This window comes from Camelus dromedarius, chromosome 4, assembly GCF_036321535.1.
Source record: "Camelus dromedarius isolate mCamDro1 chromosome 4, mCamDro1.pat, whole genome shotgun sequence".
NCBI classification, from domain to species: Eukaryota; Metazoa; Chordata; class Mammalia; order Artiodactyla; family Camelidae; genus Camelus; species Camelus dromedarius.
This window is the reverse complement of record NC_087439.1, coordinates 44635116-44657201: the sequence shown is the minus strand read 5'-3', so window position 1 is coordinate 44657201 and position 22086 is coordinate 44635116. Positions and strand designations below refer to the sequence as shown.

General features: G+C 38.6%; 1 protein-coding gene across 1 annotated transcript in view; it reads left to right on the top strand.

Annotated features, from left to right (window-relative positions):
• Window positions 1-22086, top strand: part of LRP2 (LDL receptor related protein 2) — a 181181-nt gene that overhangs the window by 42549 nt on the left and 116546 nt on the right. Inside the window, exons 5-10 of the mRNA XM_064484889.1 lie at window positions 10835-10945; window positions 11253-11366; window positions 12597-12716; window positions 13303-13455; window positions 15187-15306; window positions 20414-20542. Of these exons, the coding sequence (XP_064340959.1) occupies window positions 10835-10945; window positions 11253-11366; window positions 12597-12716; window positions 13303-13455; window positions 15187-15306; window positions 20414-20542 (747 nt within the window). The remainder of the gene's footprint in view (window positions 1-10834; window positions 10946-11252; window positions 11367-12596; window positions 12717-13302; window positions 13456-15186; window positions 15307-20413; window positions 20543-22086) is intronic.

Below are 22086 nucleotides of genomic sequence, written 5' to 3'. Positions count from 1 at the left end.
CTACACTTCCCAGTGTGGTGCCATGCCTTGGGTGGGAGCTAACATAAACTGGTTATGAGCAAATTGTTCCTATTCACTGTACTGTTTAAAGTGTACTGTTAATGGAAGAAGTACTTGTATATGTAAAAAGGAAGGACTGGGGCTCAAACGGGTGCAGATTCATGCTGTAGCCACATCAACACACTGTACATTAAAACAAAACAAAAAAGACAAAACACTTCTCCAATGCTTTCTTCCATTCTACGTTATTTTCCTTTGAGAGGAGTCTGTGCTATTTGTTTTTATGTCTCCATTTCTTAGCAGAGTTTCTGGTGTAGTTCTGTACTGATATAATTTCCAACTTACATGTTCTTTTTTGAAAGAGACTATGTTGCCTCTAATTTGGGTCTTCTTTCAGTTTGGAAGATTTGCAGAGAATTTAGGCTTAATACCAGCAATTTTAGAGATGGGAGTGTCTTTCTAGAGGACACAAATAGCAAGTCCAGAGTCCAGGACTCTCCTTTGAGTACTTTGTAGAGCAAACAATAAATTCTTTCTTGTGGCAAATAAAGAAAATATTTTTGGTTAATAGTAGAGACAAATCATATATTATATTTTGCAGTATTGTGTAAACTTCAAAGTGTTATGTAAATTCCAGTGGTTATTCTTATTAGGCCCCTCAATGGGGAAAACAGGACCAGTATTATTACCCCACCTTACGAATATAGTACCTGAAACAGCAAAGGGCAGAGTGGCTTGTTCAAGGTTATACAGTGAGTGGCAGAGCTACAGCTCGGCTCGTCTTCTGGTTCCAAGGCTGGTGAGTGATTGCACTTCATGAAAGACTTTATTTACAGAAGGAGGAAGTCCTACCCTGTGCAAGGACAGAACCAGAAGTCTGTGCCACCAGCCAACAGTCTGTGTCTTTATCCCTTATTTACAAGTGGATAAAAATGAGTGCTTTATTGCAAATGCAATGAGACTGCAGGAAATGCTATTTTAGGGAAAGTAAAAGGCAGCCAAAACAGACTGTTTGGATTTATTCCATGTGAACACCCTGGAGCCAAGTCTCAAGTCACCAATACAACTGCCTTATGACTTTGCTGATAGACCTTCTGGAAAAAAGCTGGCAGGGTATGAGCATTCAAGCAGCTCTTACAGAGAAGAATGATGGAAAGGAAGTGAGCTTTATAAAATATCTGGGAAGGAATTCTTAATCAAGATTTTGTTTGTTTTTTAAAGTACATACAAATAGTTGTTGAATCAGAGTAAAAACTCATTGTTTCTGGAACTGTACAAGTCATGAATCTTCTAGGGCTCACGGCCCTCGAATCTCACACGCGAAAGGAGGTTTTACAGTGAGGTATTTCTTCCTGTTTCTCTCTACCTTGTTTATTTATTGTTATGTGTTATTTATGGAGAAGTGTAAAAAAAATTAACAAATCAGAGGAAATGAAAAAAGAATCTTCATACTTCCTTGTTAGTGCTTTGATCTCCCGGCCACAGCCAGATTCGTACAAGATGGAAATGAATGACCTGGATCAAAGTCTTTAGAAAGTGCCAGTACAGTGGGGGGCAGGATTGGCCTCATTTTGTTTTCTCTCTTTGTTTGGAGCTCTTGTGGGAAGTGGGAAAGGGGACTGTCATTCACAGGGCATCGATCATCATCTTATGCAATTTTCACATCAATACTACAAGGCAGGCTTGATGACCGTCCCCACTTTACAGAGGTATTAAATGATATTAACCTGTGCCCATGCTCTCAGGATACTTTTCGTTAGTAAAAGTTTACAAAGCATTTTTTTGCCTGTAGGTTACTTAGCTATTTTATTATTTAAAAAATATTGTTTAAAGCTTTTTATGATGGAAGGTTTTAAATGTAATCAAAATCAGAGTGAATTATGTAAGTCTTTGTACTCTTCACTTGGTTATATCAATCAACTCGCAGCTAATTTTGTCTTACCTGTATCTCTTTCTTCTTCTCCCCATGATTTTGAAGCAGTTCTCAGATGTCATATAATTTTGTCTTTAAATAATTCAATACCTGTCTCTAAAACATAAGGACTGAAACATGGCAACAGTATCATGATCACACCTAAAAGTTGGTAACTGTCCTCTAAAGCAATCAGGTGTCTATCCAGTTTAAAAAATTCCCCAGTTGGTTTGTCATTTAGATAAAAATCCAAAGAAAATCTGTATGTTGCAGTTAGTTGCTGTCTTTTAATTTTGTAGGTTTGCCTTCCATTTCTGTTTTTTATACTTTGGAATTTATTTGTTGAAAAACCCAAGCCACTTGTCCTGGAGTTTCCCATAGTCTGGGTTTTGCTCACTGCAGCCCCTGATGTCCTTTAACATGTTCTTCTGTCCCCGTATTTCCTGAAAATTGGTAGCTAGATCTAGAGTAAGGTTTTTAATTGTGGCACTAATGACATTTGGGTCCAAATAACTCTTTACTGTGGTACCTGTCTTGTGCATTGTAGAATGGCCATCAGTATCCCTGGCCTCTGTCCACTAGAAGCCAGCAGCACCTCCCAGGTGTGACAACCAAAACTATCTCCATATACTGTCAAATGTCTTCTGAGAGTGAAATTCCCCTCCTCTGCTCCAGTTGAGAGTAACACTAGTCTAGAGGCTTGAACAGATGCAAGGATGTGTGTGTGTAAGGACAACAACACTTTGTTTATAAAGGTATGTATTTCCATCAGGACGCACATGATGTCTCTCGCTTTGTGATGGTAGCAGCCATTGATGGTCATCACTGAGATCCATTAAACCATAGAGTTACTTAGCTATTTTAAATGTCACTTCAGATATATAGTAGTTGTTTATTAGTTGTTTTAAATTAGAATGTTCCCACATGATGAAGGATTAAGTGAGGCTTGGCCAGAAATCATTTTCATGAGGCATGCGTGACACTTCATTCTCTTGTTTCTGCAGTCATGATGCCTAGGAAAATTCCTTGTGGACAAGCTTAGAATTGGCTTATAAATATGACTTTTATTTTTCTATTTCTCAGAAATAAGATTATCTATAGGAACAGATCTTCTAGGTTCTGGAAACCACTTAAATCTGGTAATGGATGTTGGAAAACTGCAAAGAAATTAATTGTTTATAGTCCTGCCTGTTACATCAGGCCCCTGTGTTATAGTTCTTACCCATTCAAGCTTCTAAGATCAAGATCTTGAGTTCCTAGGGTAAAACATCTTGTGTCTGTTCCACGCACTCCTTGTATAGAACAAAGAATGGTGTGTAAGAGGGAAGAGAATGGGTGAGATGGTAAGGGAGGCAAGGGTATTAAGGTCTCAGTAAAAAAATTATCCTTGAAATAAATTGTTTCTTATCGTGTTTTTGTCTGCTGTGTTCCTATATGCATAAGGTATTTTTGGTTATTCTACTGTTTGAGAACTTTCTGAATATGTGTGTGTGTGTGTGTGTGTGTGTGTGTGTGTACACACACAGATACATATGTAGCTGTGAAATAGGTAAAAGTTCATTTTACTCTTCAATCTGGCCATCTATAAAGTGGCACCTGCTATTAAACAGCTTGCCAATTATTATTTTTTTAAGGAACAGAGATTTGAAACTGCCATCCATTTTACTTTTAATGGGATTAGCACCAAGGAAAACCTACTTGCTCAGAGTCTAAGATAAACATCAGAACAATGCGGCAATTATGGGTCATTCAATTAATATATTGCACTGACTTTCAGTTGCTCAAAAATAGTACATTTTTCCCAGTTAAGTAAACAGATTATTTCATTTTTATCAAGTACTATATTAGAATGCTTTTTGTGTAAAACTATTGCTAATTATCATTGGTTTGTGGTACTTCTCTCTTGTTACTTAGGAATGCCAAAGAAAGGGTCAAATCCCTGTTACAATGAAGGCTTTCTTGCTGGTAATCAGCAGCATTTGGTCTGCCTGCAACTGGGGCTGCTTTGTCTCCAAAGTTTTATTTCTATTGACTTTCTGTTCTTTAGAATTTTTTTTATATATCTAACTTTATATATCTTAACTGCTGAAACTCCAACCGGGGGCATGATTGGGAGGCAGTGAAAAGGAGGGATAAAGTCACTCTGTGGATGGTGACAGCTGATGACGGACTTGTGCATCTAACTCAGTCCCACTGAGCCTTGCTCTTAATACTCTCTTTGCTCGAGGTGAGAAGGACAAAGCAGAGAGACTGACCTCATCTTGCATATCATGTCACAGATGGACCTTTTTAGCATTCTTACATTTGAGATAAGATTCAGAGCCCTGAAACCTTGAAGAAAGAGAAATTTCTTATTTAGTCTTCATATTACAAGCACATCATTCATACCCTAATATCCATCTCAGCTGTTGCCCAATTTCTCTGCTCTCTTTTACAACAGTTACTTAGAATTGTCTTTAACCACTATCTCCATTTCCTCTCCTTTTTTTTTTGCTGTAATATCTTTTTTTAAAAAATTGAAATGTAGTTGATTTACAATGTTGTGTTAGTTTCAGATGTAACAACAAGGTGATTCAGTTATGCATATACATATACATATTCTTGTCAGATTCTCTTCCATTATAGGTTATTATAAGATTGAATATAGTTCCCTGTGCTATATAGTAGGACCTTGTTGTTTATCTATTTTATATATAGCAATGTGTTATCTCTTAATCCCAAACTCTTAATTTATCCCCTCCTCCTTCCCCTTAGGTAACCGTAAGTTTGTTTCCTATGTCTGTGAGACTATTTCTGTTTTGCAAATAAATTCTTTTGTATTCTTTCTTTTCAGATTCCACATATAAGTGATATCATATGATATTTGTCTTTCTCTGTCTTGTCTGACTTCCTTCTTTCTTTCTTGAACTCACTGACAACAGTCCTTCATCTCCAGATCTCCCAAAAAGTTCCTCTCAATGCCACCAGTGACTTCCATTTTGCTAAACCTAATGGTTCTCTTTCAAGTGTCACCTGATCAGAGAGCTACTCCTCACATGATTCTTTCTCATTCTGTGCTACTATATTTCCATAACACTTTTTTCTGTGCAGACATTTATTTTCATGTCTGTCATTCCACTCTCCCCAATAAAATGTTCCATAAGAGCAGGGATTTTATGAAGTTTATCACTTTATCTCAAGTACCTAGCACTCCTGTTATTATTGATTGAATGAAATATTTTTTAAAAGATGTGAAAATTTCTACTTCACTTAGCATTTCACTTATAATCTCTTTAGCCAATTCTTAGCACAGTGTCTAGGGAGATGGATTTCAATAAACTTATGTTGGATAGAATAAATTCTAGCTAAGAGGAAGGAAGCACTCTGGAATATCTGGCTTCAAGCATCCTGGCATTCACCCAGCACTGATCTGCTGATGTATACTCAGTCATCTGGGCCAGGTTCCCAGCAGGGAGACTGAGCCACACCATTTTTAGTTGTGATTCGAAAGTACCACTCTCATTATTCTGGAGTACAGCTAGTCTCCCTGTCTCTTTGGTTAGACTTTGCCTATTTGTTCTGCCCAGATAAGTCACTGGGGATACTGTGAGGAAGAGATAGGGTTGGGACCAAGGCACCGTGTGGCCCAGAATGAAAACGTATAATCTCTTAACTCCTACACAGAACCAGTACCACTAAATCTGGTGCACATTATACACGTATGTTCACCCATGAGAAGTCATCTTACTTTTTTTGCATTATTCCTTGGAGCATTTGATGCACAATTTTCCATCTTGTTGCTCAGTTACTCTTACATATAGAGCCCATGTGAGATTTTTATTATTTTTCAAGAAATTGGAATTTTTATGTTTGTCTTTACCTCCTTTGCAGATTTTGGTGATAGTTCTGTGCATGAAAAGAAAGAGGTACTGCAAATCCAAAATCTTTCGAGCAGGCCTCTCAGGTGCTTTTTAAACTTAGGTCTGGGGTCAATCACCATGGAGACCAGATAGGGATTTGGAACTTAAGTCCCAGCCATTCAGAGAGAACACAGTAAGGAAAACTAGATAAGTTAATGTGTGTCCCTTTTTGGCTTCAGTTTTCTGAAAGCTGCTTAGACTAAACTTGATGTTAGTCCATTTCTAGTAGCCCTTGGGAAGACCATATTTACTTTCTCTTTCCAAGGTGCTGAATTACTATTTCCATTTTATAAATCTTACTATGTATATACTTTTTATCGAAAGCCACTTCAAATTATTTTTGGAAAGTGGCAGAAAATGCTTCTTTGTTGTTTTCTTGTATATTCCTGCATTCCCTAGGTGCTAGTTCGTGATGACAGTCACTTCAGGAACTTGGATTTGACTGGAACAGGAAGGGGGAGGTTTGAGAACATAGGTTGGTCCCCTGCTACTTTGTGGTCTTTTTTTTGGCAGGGGGGTGGTATAGACTCTTGTTTGTCCTGGTACTCTTGGAAAACCTGGTTTCCTAGCAGAGAGTTTCCTGGAATTCCTAGATTATACCAGGTTGAAGTCCTTAGTAGAATATGTCATAAATTGCTGAAGTCTAGACTTGGCCTCACTTCTCCAGACTTCCCAAAGCAAATGGGAAACTGAATGGAAAAAGGAAAACTTTACCCTTGGTTTGCGTCTTCTCTCTCTTTTTTCATACTATCTTTTTAAGATTATCTATTTCCTTTCATTCAATTTCATTCTTTCTCCTGTAATTTTCTCTTCTTCCTATTACTCTGAAGCCGATAAGTAGTAGCTGTATCTATTGTAGTGGCTAGGAACATGCACTGTGGAGCCAGATGGCCTGAATGTGAATTCTGACTCTACAACTTAGTAGTCATGTGACCTTTTTCAAATTACTTAACCTCTCTGTGCCTCAGAGATGCATGTATATAAAACCTATAAAAAGGGGGTAATAGTGGTATCTACCTTACAGTGTGGTTATAAGGACAAAGTGAGTTTTACATGTTGAGAACTTGGACAAGTTTCTGGCGCATAGTTTTCAATACATGTTATTGATAATTATTGTTTTTGCTTATTTAACCTTGTGGATAGTACTTGCAACTAAGTGCTGGTAGGCAAACTAGTAAACTCTTCCTGGCCAATCATTACTTTGACTGGATTATCCTGCCGTGGACCAGACTAACATAAAGTAACTTATAAAGGAGACTCTAGGACCTTGAAAAGTTCCAGGTGTCTGGGCAGGACTTAGATCAGTAGCTTCTTCTTTTCCTTTTAATCTTAGCTTAAGTTTCATAATCTGCCTTTTAAGATGCCTTCTCTTTCTTTTGAATCAGTTTGTCTTCTTTTTGGTTATTTTGTCAAATTCTGAGAATAAAATGTATTTACAGCCTTCCTGTCAAGATAATAAAGAGTAGTGTCTAATATTTTTCTGTGTGAATGGTTTCCATCCCCAGAGGTCTATGAAGTTCTCAAACTATCTTCCTCGATTATATAAACAGAACCATAGCATGGAACTTTCTTGCTCCAAACCAAATCCTTAGCAGAGAAAATATTTTTAAAAATCTTCAAGTACGAATCTTATGCATATATGTGGATGTAGCTCCTGATTTCAAGGAACAAACTTGCACGCGTATCATTTGGAATTTGGAGAAAGGAAAGGAGAGGGAAGAAGTGGTGTGAGCAAGGATTTTCTCATATTTTTGTATCAGATAAATTTTAGAGGTCTGACGTTTAGTTAACAGTTACTTCTCAGTCTTTCCATTATGGCAAACGTTCGAATGCTGAGCTTCTCTGGTGGTCTTGTACATTGACTCCTCTCTTATTACACTCCCCCTTTACTTGAAGTCCTGTAGGACATTTCAGCTACGTGATAGATTTGCCCCATAGGGAAAAGTTTACAAGGTTGGACTCAGACTTTCCAAGCAAATAAACCCAAAAGTCAAATTTTAGAGATCTCTCAGTCACAAAGGATTGTGACTTCCTGTTTCCTGAGGGTAGATTAAAACTCATTAATATCTTTAGCAGTAGAACTCTTCAAAAGAAGTAGAAACTGTTCATTTCTTACTTTGTTCACTATACAGTTTGGACCTGTTCCCTCTGTGTGGGTACTCAAAGAAGGAAAAGCTTTTGGAAACAGATTTCCAAATATTTTGTGTGTTGGAGTCAGGTGGCTCTGTGCAGTGTTTCCAGTGGGTGTACACCTCCACTTAATCATGTGCAGAAGAGACCAGAAGGTATGCAGGGGTGGGGGCAAGTCCTTAGCTGATTGAGAGAGATTCATTAAGCAGCATGGGCGGAGACAAGAAAGCTGTTCATTCTTCATTCCAAGTGTCAAACTGCTGACCTCTGACCATTCCAATACTCTCTCTGATGACATCAAGCTGGTCTTGCTGTTTGTTGGGGAAATGAGCCATGTCAGCAAACTTTTACTCATGCCCATGGATCCTGGTTTAGTTCTTCCCTTTTCAGTTTTATGGGACTGGCTCTCAAAAAGCAGGACAGGGAGGACAAGACATCAGCCCAGCATCTTTGTTCTGGATCCTTCGTCTCTACAAGAATCACCTAGAATGAGGGAGCCATAACCCAAGCCCAGATAAATTTTCCTCCTGATATATTCTCTGTTGCGAAGAGTCGGGTTTTCTAAGATTTCTTTTCTGCTTGCTGCTGCTCTGAAAAGGTCAGGTGACATACTGACTCTAACAGCTATCCAGCACACCGGGGAAAGGAATTGCCTGCTGGACTCAACTGGCTCCTAGGCATCTCTTGAAGGGAGAATTAATAAATGGAGCTGTGTGACCCTTTGAAGGTATATTTGCACTGAGTCCCATCTCAGTGATGAAAAGACAGCAAACCCTAAACACTAGCTGATTCTGGGGCTATTAAAAAATAAAATAAAATTCAGAAAATTTAAAAATTTTAATCAGTTTTTAAATGCCTTCCATTTTAATATAGTATGACTATATGTAACTTTGGCATTAAAGTATTTAGAAACACATAAGAAACTAGTTTGGGACTTCTGGAGATGAGAACATTTGTGCGTATTTATTCCTCCCCTGTGGGGCTTCACGGAATGGGACTGTGCTGCTGCCTGGCTCTTTGAGACATGTCCTTTTCTCAGTTGAAAAGAAATTAGAAGGCCATCTTAGAATCATTATGAAAACAATTTTTTTGAGGTTTTTTTTTTTTTAACTTTTTTTTTTTACTGAGTTATAGTCATTTTACAATGTTGTGTCAAATTCCAGTGTAGAGCACAATTTTTCAGTTACACATGAACATGCGTATATATATTCATTGTCACATTTTTTTTCACTGTGAGCTAACAGAAGATCTTATATATATTTCCCTGTGCTGTACAGTATAATCTTATTTATCTATTCTGCATATGCCTGTCAGTATCTACAAATTTTGAACTCCCAGTCTATCCCTTCCCACCCTCCGCCCCCTTGGCAACTACAAGTTTGTATTCTTTGTCTATGAGTCTGTTTCTGTTTTGTATTTATGTTCTTTCTTTCTTTTTATTTTTAAGATTCCACATATGAGCGATCTCATATGGTATTTTTCTTTCTCTTTCTGGCTTACTTCACTTAGAATGACATTCTCCAGGAGCATCCATGTTGCTGCAAGTTGTGTTATGTTGTTGGTTTTTATGGCTGAATAGTATTCCATTGTATAAGTATACCACATCTTCTTTATCCAGTCATCTGTTGCTGGACATTTAGGCTGTTTCCATATCTTGGCTATTGTAAATAGTGCTGCTATGAACATTGGGGTGCAGGTGTCTTTTTGAAGTAGGGTTCCTTCTAGATATATGCCCAGGAGCAGGATTCCTGGGTCATATGGTGAGTCTTTTCCTAGTCTTTTGAGGAATCTCCATACTGGAAAACAATTTTTAATGGAGTGAAAAATGGACCTAGAAAGATACCATACTTGTGAGAGGGAGGCTATTAAAAGATCATAAAATGCAGAAGTTCAAAATATTTTTAGAAGCCTTTTTAACTAAAAAGTTCAACTGTATAACTCAGTAGTAATGCCAAGCATTTCTTGAGCACAGTGAGAAATTACCCAGTCCCTGTACTGAGTGTTGGGGATTCTACAATGAATAAGACAAGATCTTTGATCTCAGAAGGTTTCATTCTGTCATGGAGGAAACAGATAGCCAACCAACAGAATGAAGTCTACAGTTCGGGATCATGAGAGATACATGTTCCAAGTCTGGGGAAGCACAGGGGAGAGACTGACAGCACCTTATCCCTGCAAGGGGACATCCTGATTTTTCCACTGAGATGGAGAAAACCAGGGCTGAGTGTTTGATGAATAGCGGTGAGGTGACCATATGTCTGTAACATGGTAACAATTACTGGTGCTTGTAGAACACACTCTGCTTTTCATGGTGCTTTACCAGACATTGTTTCTGGAGGTGCATCAACCCTGTGAAATAAATTATCCAAATGTGTGGATGAGGAAGTGGTGACACAGAGAGGATGACCATCTTGAGTCAGAGGAAATAGGTACTGAGTGGTACCCCAGGCCCCAGGTTTCCTGACGTCTAGACCTGTTTTCTTTGTTTGACCCTCCAGCCAAAGAACTGGCCCTTCATTTCCCAAAGCGTGTGTCGTGGTGTGTTAACTTTCCTCAGATGTTATTTATATTATGTAAAAGAAGGTTCCATTTTGAAACAAGTTCAATTTCTTCTCATTCTTGAGCTCTGAGCTCACAAGTCACTTCAGGGGAGACTTCCCTGGGCTCCCTCCACCTCCTATGCACTCTCATAGCACTCTGTCCTTCCCACATTAAGCACATAATCCAATTCGTAATTTGCTGTTTGTGCCATTCTTTGGATAACCAAAGAATGTCTCTTTTGTTTATCAATACATGCTCAGCATTTTATCTCTAGAATATCGTAGCCACTTTAGAAGTGGTTGGTGAAGCAACATCTTACTTTAAGGTTTTTGTGCTATTTCCATTCTTTCAGGATACCCAGCATGCGAGCAGCAGACTTGTGCAAATGGAGCCTGCTATAACACTAGTCAGAGGTGTGACGGGAAGGCTGATTGCAGAGATGTCTCTGATGAACTTAACTGCAGTAAGTAATGTGCCAAAGCTAGTTTATACTACCCAGTTATGCACATTTCTTCTCATGTTTGTTTTCAGTGAATTCATGTTGGTCGCTTGAAGTCAGCCATGGTGGAGTATTTACACCATGGAGATTGACAGACGCTACAAGTGAGGGCTTTTATGTTCCTGGAGAACTGGTTATTAAACATTTACCAGCACAGTACTGTGTAGTAAGAATCTCTTTTCAAACTCGAGACAGAATCTTCCTATGAAATTAAATGGCTACAGTGGAACTGAATTTCTGTTTTCTTTCCCTTTTTAACCTTGTGCCCCAGCTCATGGATGCTCCCACTCTGAGTTTCACTGTGGCAGTGGGGAGTGCATTGCTAAAGCCTACGTCTGCGACCATAGCTTTGACTGTGAAGATGGCAGTGATGAACATTCTTGCAGTACGGTGACTTCCTTATACTGAGTTATGCTGTTAGAAGTGTTTTTGTCTTTGGTTTTTTCCCCCTACCAACACGCTACTCTTTTCAAACCAAAAAATCACTATGTCTGATGGCAGTTGAAGCCAGAGTATCATTTAGGACCCATGGCATAAGCCTCAGCAATATTGTTGAGCTCAGGCTTGTTTAACTTCCAAGGATCTGTGTAGACTTGAAGGGTGGCTGATGGACAGTTTGCATTCTTTCCTTATGCTACAAGGTACCAGGTGTATTGCATCATCGGACCCTCGAATTACCCGTATCTCAGAAATGGGTCTGATAACCTACACAGCTGAGTGAGAGAAGGGCTTGAAAAGGGAGTGGAAGTTCTCTAATTGTAATGGTCGTAACTCTCCTCTTTACTTTGAAATTCTTACCACATCAAAATTGGCAAGTCAGAGAAGTTTCAGTGTGGTTGTAGGTGGCTTTTGTTGCCTCCACTTTTTCACTCTGACCCTACTTTTCTTTCCATGATGTTGCCTGCAATGCCGACCACCTCTCTCACTGTTGCCACCTCTGGACTCATTGTATCAGAATACGAAGTCTCCATGAGAGAGCTTTATAAATTCCAAATAAGTTTTGACAGTTTTTTCTTGTGGTCATTTGTATACCAGAATGTAGGATTCTGATTTTCCACACCCATTTTGATGGGTTGGTACCCATGCCTAAGGAGTGGTCAGATATTTTCAGCATCACCCTAATTTTCAATGGGCCCTGCCTGATTTCCTTTTTGGCACCTGGGCTTATTTCAGTGACTACATTGAGAAGAATGCAACATCGTGGAGTGGGTTCCTCAGAATCATTAGGTCCTAGATAGCAATTACCATGCTTGTGGTAAAGTAAGAGGATGCTGGGCATTGGCATGTCTGTCGCATGTGTATTGTCAAGGATGTGAATCATCCTTGTCAGTCTGCATCCCCTGGCCTGTGTCAATCTACGACCTACCGTCTTGTTTTTAATCTTGATGCGTCTGAGTTCATGTCCGTACCCAAAGCTGCTGTTAACTCCTCCTCCTCCTCTTCTTTCTCCATCTCTCTCCCTCCTTTTTTTCTTTTTTGTCAAGCAGTTAAGGGACTAAATGGGCATAAAATTTTTAGTTTTCTAGTTTAGGTTCAGTTTGGGCTGCGAAGTGAGCACTTTGATTTTGTCCCCAGTGGTTTGTATCTTTGGAGTGCAGCTGTTGTTTTCTTCCAGGTTCTTATAAAACCTGCTTCGGCAACGAGTTCACGTGCCCCAATGGTTTCTGCATTAATCAAAATTGGGTTTGTGATGGAGAGGCTGACTGTGTAAATAATGCCGATGAAGATGGATGTGGTAAGGAAGGGAAGAGATTCTAATTAGAAAATGTTTTCTTAAAGTGTTTTGCAGAACTTGTTTTTCCTACTTTCCTTGTTAGAAATTATCTATGTGACAAGCAAGTCTCTGGATTGGCTGGGTATAAAGGAAATCAATGGGTGGGACATTTCACTAAAGAAACAAACCAAACCAAACAGCCAAAAACGACACACACACACACATAAGCAAACTTCGGAATCCTGGCATTACTTGATAGCCCTAGTTCTATTATTCATGATTTAATTAACTGAATGTTCTCCTAGGAATTATTATTCATCCAGTTTGTTGGTAATTCAGGCCCATATCTACTTTTTACTCTTACAACCTGGCTGGGAGCTGCCTCCCATGGAAAGAGTGGAACTTAATAATGCCATTTGCCACTCCTTAGAATCTCAATAAAAGGTCAGTTGTAGAGTTAGAAACTATTAGTTTATTGTGAAATGTAGGTCATTTGTAGACTTCTTGCCTACTTGATCTATATCCTCTCTTAACCATGGATTAAAAAAGAGGTGGCTTTGCCTCTCATGTGGCCTATAACTCTTTCTTCCTCTTTTTTTCCCCACAGAAAGCAGAATTAGTCGTACTTATGACTGTTACCCAAATGAATGGGCTTGTCCAAAGTCTGGAAAATGCATCCCCATTACTAAAGTTTGCGATAGGATTTCAGATTGTCCAGAAGGAGAAGATGAAAATAATATCACTGAAGGACGACACTGTGGTGAGTATGCAAATTTATCTGGGCATCTTTCAAGTAAAGGTGCTTCTGTTTTACTATAATAGATTGCCAAATACAGAGAGCATCAGTTGGTGTTTGCAGAATGAACAATCCCAGGACTTAGTAGCGTTATCTAACAAACGTTTGTTATTTCTCACAGTTCTGTGGGTTGGCTACATAGTTCTTCTGGCCTGGACCAGCTCACTCACATCTCAGGATGTTGCAGTAAAAGCACAGGCTAGTCCAGGCTTGTTTGCATGCTGTTGGAAAGGGCAGACCTAGTATAAAAGCTCTTTTAAGTCTCTGATGATGTCATGTTTGCTATGTGTTCTATTGCCCAATGCAAATCACGCCAAGCCCAGCTTCAATAGATTGAAGAAATAGACTCCATCTCTTGACGGGAGGAGCTTAAAAATATATGACTTTTTTCCCCCTTCACCCGGGAAGAATGGTTTTAATGGTAATTGTGATGACTCGAAAGATGTCCTGGAGATTTTATTCCCTGGCTTATACCTATGGAAAAAGTGTCTGGCTATACTCAAAGGAGCTTCTGGTTTCTGGGATACCTACTTTGAGTTAGGTTGGTTGGTTGGTTGGTTGGTTTCTGTGGCTGTAGAGTATTCCTCCACCATCAGCCATCAGCTCTGTGGACAGCTGTCTGTCCTGTAAGAAACTACAATCCATGACACTGACTCCATCAATAGCACTCTAAATTGTTGAGTAGTTGCCTGGCAGTGGCCATGTAACTGTAACCCCAGAGTTTTGTGGGGAGGGTTCCCTGAAAAAAGACACTTTTTAATGACTTTCTTTCTTTCTTTCTTTCTTTCTTTCTTTCTTTCTTTCTTTCTTTCTTTCTTTCTTTCTTTCTTTCTTTCTTTCTTTCTTTCTTTCTTTCTTTCTTTCTTTTCTTTCTTTTCTTTCTTTTCTTTCCTTCTTTCTTTTCTTTTCTTTCCTTCCTTTCTTTCTTCTTCTTCTTCTTCTTCTTCTTCTTCTTCTTCTTCTTCTTCTTCTTCTTCTTCTTCTTCTTCTTCTTCTTCTTCTTCTTCTTCTTCTTCTTCTTCTTCTTCTTCTTCTTCTTCTTCTTCTTCTTCTTCTTCTTCTTCTTCTTCTTCTTCTCCTTCTTCTTCTTCTCCTTCTTCTTCTTGTTCTTCTTCTTCTTCTCCTTCTCCTCCCCCTCCTCCCCCTCCTCCTCCTCCCCCTCCTCCCCCTCCTCCTCCCGCTCCTCCCCCTCCCCCTCCCCCTCCCCCGTCTTCTTCTTCTCTTTCTCCTTCTTCTTCTTCTTTTTTTTTTGGCCATTTCATTTGGGAGCCCTTTTAAATACTCCTAGTACAAAAGTTAGAAAATATAAATTAACATCTGAAATTCCACTACTTGAAGCTAGACACACTTTTAGTGTTAAAAGTGAAAAGTTTAGTGTCCAGTCACCTGGAAATTCTTGGGAATTTTCTTCTACTATGTAGACACAAAGATAAACTTATGACCTGATTCTTCCATAAAGGCACTTATGATGACATTTTCATTATAACTTGCTTGCACTTAGTTATAAGTTTTTCAAAATGTGTGCTAAGCTTTTATTGCATTGTACGGCAGTAAGGCTTGAATGGTGACAGATTTTCTGTGTGCTCCTGCATGCTTACTGAGCTTTTAATTTTGAAAGAATAAGCTCTTACTTCTTGCAAATCAGCCTTGTCCAGAGGTCACCATTCATTTAACAAAATGTTTTTCTCTGTTTAGATGTGAATTTGTGTCCATTCTTGGGCTGTGAGTACCAATGCCACAAATCACCAGATGGAGGGATGTGTTATTGTCCCTCAGGTTTTGTTGTCAACCAAAATAGCACTCGTAACTGTGTCGGTAAGTGACAAGTGGGAGCGCCTGGTCCTTCATCACAGTGCTTGCATTTCTGGTGGGTGCCATGATCTCTCACATCAAGGAGTTTGTACTCATAGATAGGAGTGTCTGTTAACAAAGTGCAACACAGTCCTCCCAGATAATCTGGACAATATGAAGTTTTAACTCTGAGAAGCTTTTCTGAGGTGCACGAGGCAAAGAGTGGTTCTGTGATGAGTGAGTCAACTAGCTGCATGTATACCTGTCTACTACCTGATGATGGAGGTAGTCTTTTGGTATATTGTGTATTTAGTGTTTTGTGTATTTGGGGACAGAATTGATATGGGGCCAGCCTTATTAAATACACTTGGCCCTCCCTATGCACAAATTCTGCATCCTTGGATTCAATCAACCGAGGATCAAAAAAAAAAGAAAGAAAGAAAGAAAGAAAGAAAGAAAGAAAGAAAGAAAGAAAGAAAGAAAGAAAAAGAAAGCAGAAAGTTCCAAAAAGCAACACTTGAACTTTCTGTGCTTTAAAATATACGGGAGGTTGTGCATAGGTTATATGTAAACACTACGCCATTTTATATAAGGGACTTGACCATCTTTGGATTTTGGTATCCTGGGAGTCCTGGAACCAACACCCCTAGAATACCAAGGGTCAACTGTACTGAAATACTTCCAAGTAGTTGGTAAATAGCTCCTGTCTTAAATCAAGTGCCTTACCCTGCTCCCCTGGCTCTTCCCCAGGATGCTCACAGCTCCCCAGGTCCCAGAAACTGAAGAGTAGTCACCTGACACAACAGAGGATCACCAGGCCCACTGACCGCACTGGCCAGTCAGGGCCCATGCTGTGCTGGTTGTTAATCACATTGATTTCTGAAGCTAATACTAAAGAAGAACAAACTCTATCATGTTATTTCCAGTCAGTGGCTGGCATTGAATCAGACACCAGTGCACCAAATATTTCTGACATCTTTCCTATCTGAATGTTAAGAATGATTTCTCCCACTGGGAAATTTTTTATTTTGTATGAGGCAGCTTTGTATCCTGCTGTGATTAGGATGGGATCTTATGTTGGGAGAATTAGACATGGCTGAGCATCATCAATTTTCAGGTTTTTAGGGTTGGAACAATGAATTTTTAATGCTCTAATTTTTGATATGTGAACAACAGACATATTAGTAGAGTGTGATCACAGAGATTTTTGCTGGTGTTGGGAAAAGGCATCTGGAAGGCAACTGAAACGATTCATTAAAATTAAGTATTTATTTAAGTATATCTGAAAGATAGATGATTCAGAATTTTCCCAGGATATCTGTGTTCTTTTGATATTCCTTAGAAATTTGAGATTGTTCAGGGCTTTCTGGATAAAAACGAACATCGTAAACATATGAAAAGTATATATTTTTGAATAATAATTTCTAAAATATTAGTATGATTTGGCCAAAATAATTGAATTTGGATAACCCTAATGAAGTCAGTCATTCAGTCTTCAGTCTCAGCCCGTGGCTTCCAACTCAGTTATGGCTGATCTTAGTAATTTACTCATAGTCAGAAAAGTTTTTAATGCCTGAAAGACTCTGGTTTACAAATTAAACTCTTGAGAAAGTCTATTCCTCAGTGTTGCTGAGAACTATCTTAATGGGACTTGCTCATTTACCTGTCACATGTCAAGATTTTTGTATTTGGTAAAGCGACCCAACTGAAGTTGTCCTTGTATTGTTCACAGTAGGTAATTTCAGATTTCTAGTATCAGGACTATATCCCAAAGTTTATCCCGATCTGATTGCTCTTCTTTTTTTTTTTTTTTAACTTTATTATAATTTTGTTTGGAGAGGAGAGGTAATTAGGTTTATTTATTTATTTATTTATTTATTTATTTATTGGAGGAGGTACTAGGGATTAAACCCAGGACCTTGTGCGTGCTAAGCATGCGCTCTACCACTTGAACTATATCCTCCCCCGACCTTTTAAAAACAACTTTAGTGTGGTATAATTTCTCTACGGTAAATGACATATTTTCACATGTTCAATTTGATGAATTTTGGTAGATGTATACACCTATGAAACCACTGCCACAGTCAAGATTGAACCTTGATAGACCATGAAGTCTTTTCAGTAAAAGTGATTTGCTCCTTCAGATTCCCTAGTTCATTCTTGTGATACCCCACAACCTTGTCTCAGTCTTTTTCTTTTTCTCTCCACCCTAGAGCCACATTTTCCAGCGCATTTTCCAACATCTTTTCCAATAGCTAAACCTGTGATGAGCTTTGGATTCTATGTCAGAGGTTCAGGCTACTTCAATTTTTTGTAGCCCTTAAGAAATGAAAAACTTTCATAGCAAGATTTTTATACTTAACCTGTTAATGAATGTAATACAAAAGCTTGCAATATTATGCTGTACACAAGATAATTTCAGGATTCATAGAACACATTCAGTTCACATCACACTGGAAGTAGTATGGTCTGATACTGGGGCACTAATTTGAAGTTCCACGAACTTCATTCAGTACCTTTATGATGTGCCTAGGACTTTAGTACAGACAACCTCATTTGGATATGACCTCAGAAGTCTACAATTGAGGGCTTTTGTGAATGTGAGGCCCCCTGCCACCTGCAGAGACTATTTCTGTGACCTGTTCTATCCTTCAAGAATGTATATTTGCCTCTGAGTTTTGAAGCTGGATTAACATTTATTTCACATTTATGTCAATGAAGACTATATTGTAAAGAGAACTCATTAGTTTCAGTACATGACCTTATGAAACCAGTTACATTTGTTTCAGCGGAGCTCTTAGGGGAATTGTTTAGGTTTACTCTTCCAAGCATTTCAATTCAACAAATCCTCTTTGTATGGCTGTAATCCTCTGCCAGGCTGACTCACCACAGAGGCTTCAGGTGTTGGAAACCTATGCAACATCTATCATCTTAGACATGGCTCCCCAGTGAATGCCTCAGTGGTAATCAAGAGTTAGATGGAATCATCCTGACACGAAATCTGGTGTCTTTCTACCACTCATCTGCTCCTGGTAGTCTTGACCTGGCTGTGGAGCCGCTGAAGCACTTTACCGGGGTTATTGTTTCTGATTAACAGGACATACTGTTTGTTGATGGAATGACATCTTGATGCGGAGTTGGGGCAGGAAGGTCATTCAGCATGGTAGGATTTCACACAGGCAGATGGGTCAGAGGGTGTCCAAGGGGGTCTAAACTAAAAAGGGTCTTTTGAATTACTTTCAAAGCAGTGTTGATTGGTAGGAGGGGACAAAGACTAAGAAGAATAAAAAGGAAAGTAGATAAAGGTAACAGGCTGGGAAGAAGTGTTGTAAAGCAGTGTTTTAGAGTTTTATGCAGTTTCCACTGCCTTTTCTACTCATGAAAAGCCTCAAATCTACTTTTCATTTTTCTCGTCTTCACTTTGGCTGATGGTAGATATTAATTAGCCCTCATTTTTCTTCATAATGGCGAATATAATCTTATTCAGTCATTAAAAGTGACAATGAGTTTATACACTCTTTCAAACCTTTAAAGTACTTATAGCCCAGGAGATAGGAGAGACATTTGCACCTAAGAATTCCTAGTTATGTCTTCCCCACTCCCTTTTTGACATGAGAACTCCTGCTCCTAGGGTGACTCCAGACATAGTGTCACAGTGTCTTGCATTTACAGTGAGGTCATGACATTCTGGGATTTGGAGGGTGAATGTCCTGTACTTTCATTCCTACCGAAGCGAAGCCTCAAGTGGTGCTTTCTCAGGGCTGAGGCGAGGGCACAGAAGAGATAGATCAAACGTGGACCTTTTATTTATAGCCACTCTGTCATGTCCAAATTGGATTAGTTTCTTCCTTTGTCGCAGTCCTTGGAATGAAATCTATGCTGGCCATATTGTTCTACTTGGTCTGGAGGGAAGATGGGAGCCATTATCTTGATACCAGGATTTTCCTGGGCCTTCCTGTTGGGGAGTCACAAGGTGGTGGGCCATCCAGCAGGCGTGCTAGAACTCAGTGCACAGTTCTGCAGATGTAATCAGTCCCTAGAAATCTGGATAACTCTAGACCTGAGGAATTATACTTTACTGGAGAATTTCCTGGAGCCCTAGGGAATGAGGACCCTGTAGCCTGTGGAGACCATCCTGCAAGGGAAGGGAGCAGGGTGAAGGAGGGTGAAGAGTGGACATGAACTTGGAGAGTCAAATGAAATATTTAGTCTACCAAGGATAGGATAATTTATCTGTCCCTTAAACTTCATAATCTTTAAGAGAGACACTTTTTATCTTATGTGGTTCTTCTCTCTGCCCATATTGTATTGTTTATTAAGTCAATTATATTAAAAGTCTTTATATTACAAGACTGGGACTACCGTAGCACTGAACAGAGTCTTGTGTAATGGATTTTCAATAAACACTTATTAAATGAATGAATAATAAGTCAATGAATAAGAGAATTTATTTTTCATGTCTTGAAAATGACTTTAATTTTGTTTATGATTTTTTGACATCAGAGGAAAGGCAACTAGGTAAACAGACCTTTCCAAATACTTCATTGCAGGCACAGATTTGTGTCTTATCGAGGGATTGGATATAAGGCAGGTCTTATTTTTATCTGAAGTAGCACTGTACAGTACAACTTCCTGCAGTGCAGTAGAACTTACTGCAGTAATGGAAATGTTCTGTATGTGTACCCACCAATGTACTCACTAATCATAAGTGGCTATCGAGCAGTTGAAATGTGGCAAGTGTGACTGAGAAATTGAATTATTAATTTTATTTTATTTTAGTTAATCTAAATATAAACTTAATAAGCCACAGAGAGCTAGTGGCTGCCATATAAAGCACAATTTTAAAGGATTACATTTACACCAAAATTCAGATATTTTGTAAGCCAATATTAATAAATGAAATTCAATACCAAAGTATTGTGAATTCAAGCAGTGTTGTACATCCCCTGCAAAGTTATCCTTTATGTAGATTTTTAAAAAATCTTCGGTTTTCTATAGTATGAAGATGCCTATTTTTCCCCCCTAGAGGGGCATCCCCATATTCCTGTATAACTTGTCCAAGATTTTTTTCAGAGAGTGCTCAAGAAGTGCTGTTAGCCACGATGACAAATGTTGATTTCCCATGTGGCAGATTTTGATGATTGCCAGATGTGGGGAGTTTGTGACCAGATATGTGAAGATCGAATTGGCCATCACCGGTGCCACTGTGTGGAGGGGTATACCTTGGAGCACGAGCGGCGTTGCAAAGCTGATGCTTCGTGTGAGTAGTTAAAGGACATGTGTTTCTGAGCGGTCAGCTTTGGACTAATATCCTCATTCCATAGCAGACGACAAAAGAAATATCGGCATTGATGTAGATGGCGGGTTTTTATCATCACAAATCAGGAGAGGCCCCTGCTGTCAGAAGACTGGGTCAACATATACTTTGGTTATTAGGGACCAATTTGTGAATTAATAGGTTGTTTTTTTTTAAAATTATCGATTGCTTGTTCACTTTGTGCCTCTCCCATGTTTAATTGTGGGATAGATTTTATACATATATTTGACCTACTTTTAATTGATTTACTGACCACAAGATGACAAGTATCAATAAGCATTGCTTATGCAAAATTTAGCGATGATTCAAAGTGGACCTGCTAAATTTAGATTACAATTTGTGAAAATGCCCTCATCCTGAGAGTACTGTGGTAGAGAAAAGTTATGGAGAAAGTCTGTTAAAAAAAATTGGGCCTCCCAAAGCATTTTTGCCACTATGGATTTCTGGGTAATAAGATTTCAACTTTACTCTTTAAAAAAAAAACTTTTTCACACCTATTTGAAGTGACTTTGTTGGCTTTCTGAAACTTATCTACCCTCCTGGTCTATGATTGGACTATTTTCTAGTTGTTTTTATGTAGAAATACCTGATTTGCTGTGGACTAACTTTCAGATATGGCTGATTTTTAAGAGTTACTTTTATTTATTTTAGAACAGATATATTCATATATTCAAAAATTTTACATTGTAAGAAGATACATAATAAAATATATCCCCTTTCTCTGTGCCCTCTGTCTAGTTTCCCACTTCTCCTATGGATAATCACTATTTAATTCAATTCTCAAGATTGTTAAATGTGTAAGTCAGAATATAAAATCTAGATATTTAATCCTATTTTTACATATGTGGTAGTAAACTGTACATACAGTTCTGCATCTTGTTAATGTTGCATACTATATTTTCGAGAGCTTTCCGTATCAACACAGAGAGCTGTTTTTCATTTTTTGTTTGTTTCTATAGTGGCATAATGTTCCATTTTGGGGGTGTACCTAATTTATTTAACTATTCCCCTACTTATGGATTTTCACATTATTTCTTACCCTATATTGCAAATGAGACTTCAGTGAATAACCTTATTCATTTTGTATTCTCGGAAGTATGTGATTATAGCAGATTTAGATCCACCGTTGCCATTTTTCACAGAGTGGTTTTCCCCATTAATCCTTGTATTTCATAGAATAATGTGTTCTGCATTTTGCACAATCTGAAGTTGCACCTGGGGTAAGCTGCCCATACTATCAAGGATTCTCAATAATACCTGATGTATTGGACTCAGTGTCACTGGACTAGCAATCAGGACACTTGAGTTCTTGGCAGATTCTGTTCCTAACATGTGGTGATTTTGAACGCTTCATTAAGCATCTTTGCCTCAGTTTGCCCATTTGTAAAATGGGTAGAATGACACATATGTCTGCCTCAAGTTTTAAAGCCAGGTAAGAAAATATAGTTGTAAGTTGCTTCATCATCTTTGTTCACTTGAAGGAATGA